General features: G+C 43.4%; 1 protein-coding gene across 1 annotated transcript in view; it reads right to left on the bottom strand.

Moving 5' to 3' along the window:
- The window catches only part of LOC116938334 (ATPase GET3), a 27,191-nt gene extending 26,783 nt beyond the window's left edge, over nucleotides 1–408 (bottom strand). Inside the window, exon 1 of the mRNA XM_076064993.1 lies at nucleotides 204–408. Coding sequence (XP_075921108.1) covers nucleotides 204–349 — 146 coding nt within the window. The 5' untranslated portion in view covers nucleotides 350–408. The remainder of the gene's footprint in view (nucleotides 1–203) is intronic.
- Between the last annotated feature and the right edge of the window lie 2,092 nt (nucleotides 409–2,500).

Here is a 2,500-nt window from a genome sequence, read left to right as displayed (position 1 = left end):
ACAAATCTAAAAACTCTGCCTGGCCTAGCGCGACACCGCGAATCGAGGCCTCGCCCTCGCCTAACCTCACCGGCGACTTCCCCCCTACGTCCCACCGGGCCCGCCAACCCAGGCAAGCCCCGGGGGGGCCCGAGAACGACCAGGCCCGCCCGCCCGCCTCACGTTTCTATTTTCCCGTCCCAATGTTTGTCAATAATTGTCACCTGCACGTCGTTTTACCCACGCCTCCCTTGCCGCCCACGAAGATCCACTTGAGCGACCGCTGCTCGATTATGTTGCACAGAGTTGGCGCCAAAGTCGGCGCCAAAGTCGGCGCCGAGTCGGAGGAGGCGCTGGCGCTGGCGTCCATGGCTGCTGCCGATCGAGGGCCGCCGCAGCCGACGCTGCCCTATCCGCACTGCGAAATGCAATCGGATGCGGCGCCTAAGCGCGCTACCATTTACAATCGAACTCGCCGGCACGCGAGCCGAGTGCAAAAAAAAAGCTAGCGCGCGTCGGCACGGGCGATTAGAAATCGCAACACGTATAGGGAGGGATACGCGGTTGTAAAACCCTAACACGTATAAGCATGGCCTATCGTAAACCCTAAACACGTATAATAAGTATATATTTTTTTATTTAAAACTTTCGTGACTGCAGTAATTCATATTCTTGGTTCTTTGGGTAAAGTCACCACCACGTAGAAGGGAAACAATAAAATAATACAAATATAAAACAATAAAATTATTATTCTTGGTTCTTTGGGTAAAGTCATCACCACGTAGAAGGGAAACAATAAAATAATATAAATATAAAACAATACAATTATTGTTCTTGGTTCTTTGGGTAAAGTCACCACCACGTAGATAGGGAAATAAAATAATAAATATATAAAACAATAAAATTATTATTCTTGGTTCTTTGGGTAAAGTCACCACCACGTAGAAGGGAAACAATAAAATAATAAAAATATAAAACAATACAATTATTATTCTTGGTTCTTTGGGTAAAGTCACCACCACGTAGATAGGGAAACAATAAAATAATACAAATATAAAACAATGAAATTATTATTCTTGGTTCTTTGGGTAAAGTCACCACCACGTAGAAGGGAAACAATAAAATAATAAAAATATAAAACAATTAAATTATATATGTATTATACATTATTTTATATACATATATTATCTATATTATTTTATTGTTTCCCTTCTACTTGACATTACCGAAAGAACCGAGAATATAAGTAGAACGTGTTGTCTATATTTATTTAAAGTTATATTCTTAGCTCTTTCGGTAAAGTCACCACCACGTTGAAGGGAAACAATAAAATATATAAAACAATAAAAAAAATTCTCACGACGTTTCGACCATAACACAAACGGTCGTCATCAGGTGTGTCGGTTTGCATTAATGTATTTATTTTTAAACGGTGTATTTAGAAGGACGAGTCCATCTATGTTCTGAAAAGAGGAGTGGGGAGACGAAAAATTAATGTCTGCTGTCTGAAAGCCACCGTAAGCGTGAACAATCAATTAAGACCTGAAATGGTTTATCAAATCCTTCCAATGATTGCTAAGCCCAGAATCCATCTTCTCGGTTGAAATTGTGTCTCTGTGCTTGTACATGTGGATAGCCTCATGAACGAATCTCTCATGGTAGCCAGATGGCTTACAAAGAACCTCTGTCTTGGAGAAGTCAATGTCACGTGAGCCTACATGTCATGTGAGCCTACATCGTCACACATCGTCACAAATGCTTTACTTTGTTAGACCCCAGAGGACTCCAGGATATGCAATGTTAGGAATGACATCCGTCCGAAATGTCGTGATTAATTTTATTTTTTTATACCAAAGTGACTTTGCCAAAACCCCATACCCATCTGCGCTATGGAATCAAACCCTCATTCTCATGTGCGCTATGGAATCAAACCCCCTCATACCCATCTGCGCTGTGGAATCTAACCCTTCATTCTAATGTGCGCTATGGAATCAAACCCCATTACCCATCTGCGCTATGCAATCAAACCCTTATTCTCATGTGCGCTATGGAATCAAACCCCCTTATACCCATCTGCGCTGTGGAATCTAACCCTCATTCTCATGTGCGCTATGGAATCAAACCCCCATACCCATCTGCGCTATGGAATCAAACCCTCATTCTCATGTGCGCTATGGAATCAAACCCTCTTATACCCATCTGCGCTGTGGAATCTAACCCTTATTCTCATGTGCGCTATGGAATCAAACCCTGATACCCATCTGCGCTATGGAATCAAACGCCTATACCCATCTGCGCTGTGGAATCGAACGCCCATACCCATCCGGATTATGGAATGAAACCCCCGCATACTTATCCCCACTACGGAATCCAACATACACCTATCCGCACTACGCAATCCAAACACCAAATACCAATTCGCACTACGGAATCCAAACGCAACACCCATCCGCACTGTGAAATTACAACCACTGCGCACCAATCCGCACTACGGAATCCCGTCGCCCTTCACGCCGTTTCC

Source organism: Petromyzon marinus, unplaced genomic scaffold (genome assembly GCF_048934315.1).
Source record: "Petromyzon marinus isolate PM22_M1 ecotype Great Lakes invasive population unplaced genomic scaffold, UKy_Petmar_22M1.pri1.0 PM_Scaffold_97, whole genome shotgun sequence".
NCBI classification, from domain to species: Eukaryota; Metazoa; Chordata; class Hyperoartia; order Petromyzontiformes; family Petromyzontidae; genus Petromyzon; species Petromyzon marinus.
The sequence above is the reverse complement of the archived record's forward strand: the minus strand, read 5'-3'. Positions and strand labels throughout refer to the sequence as shown.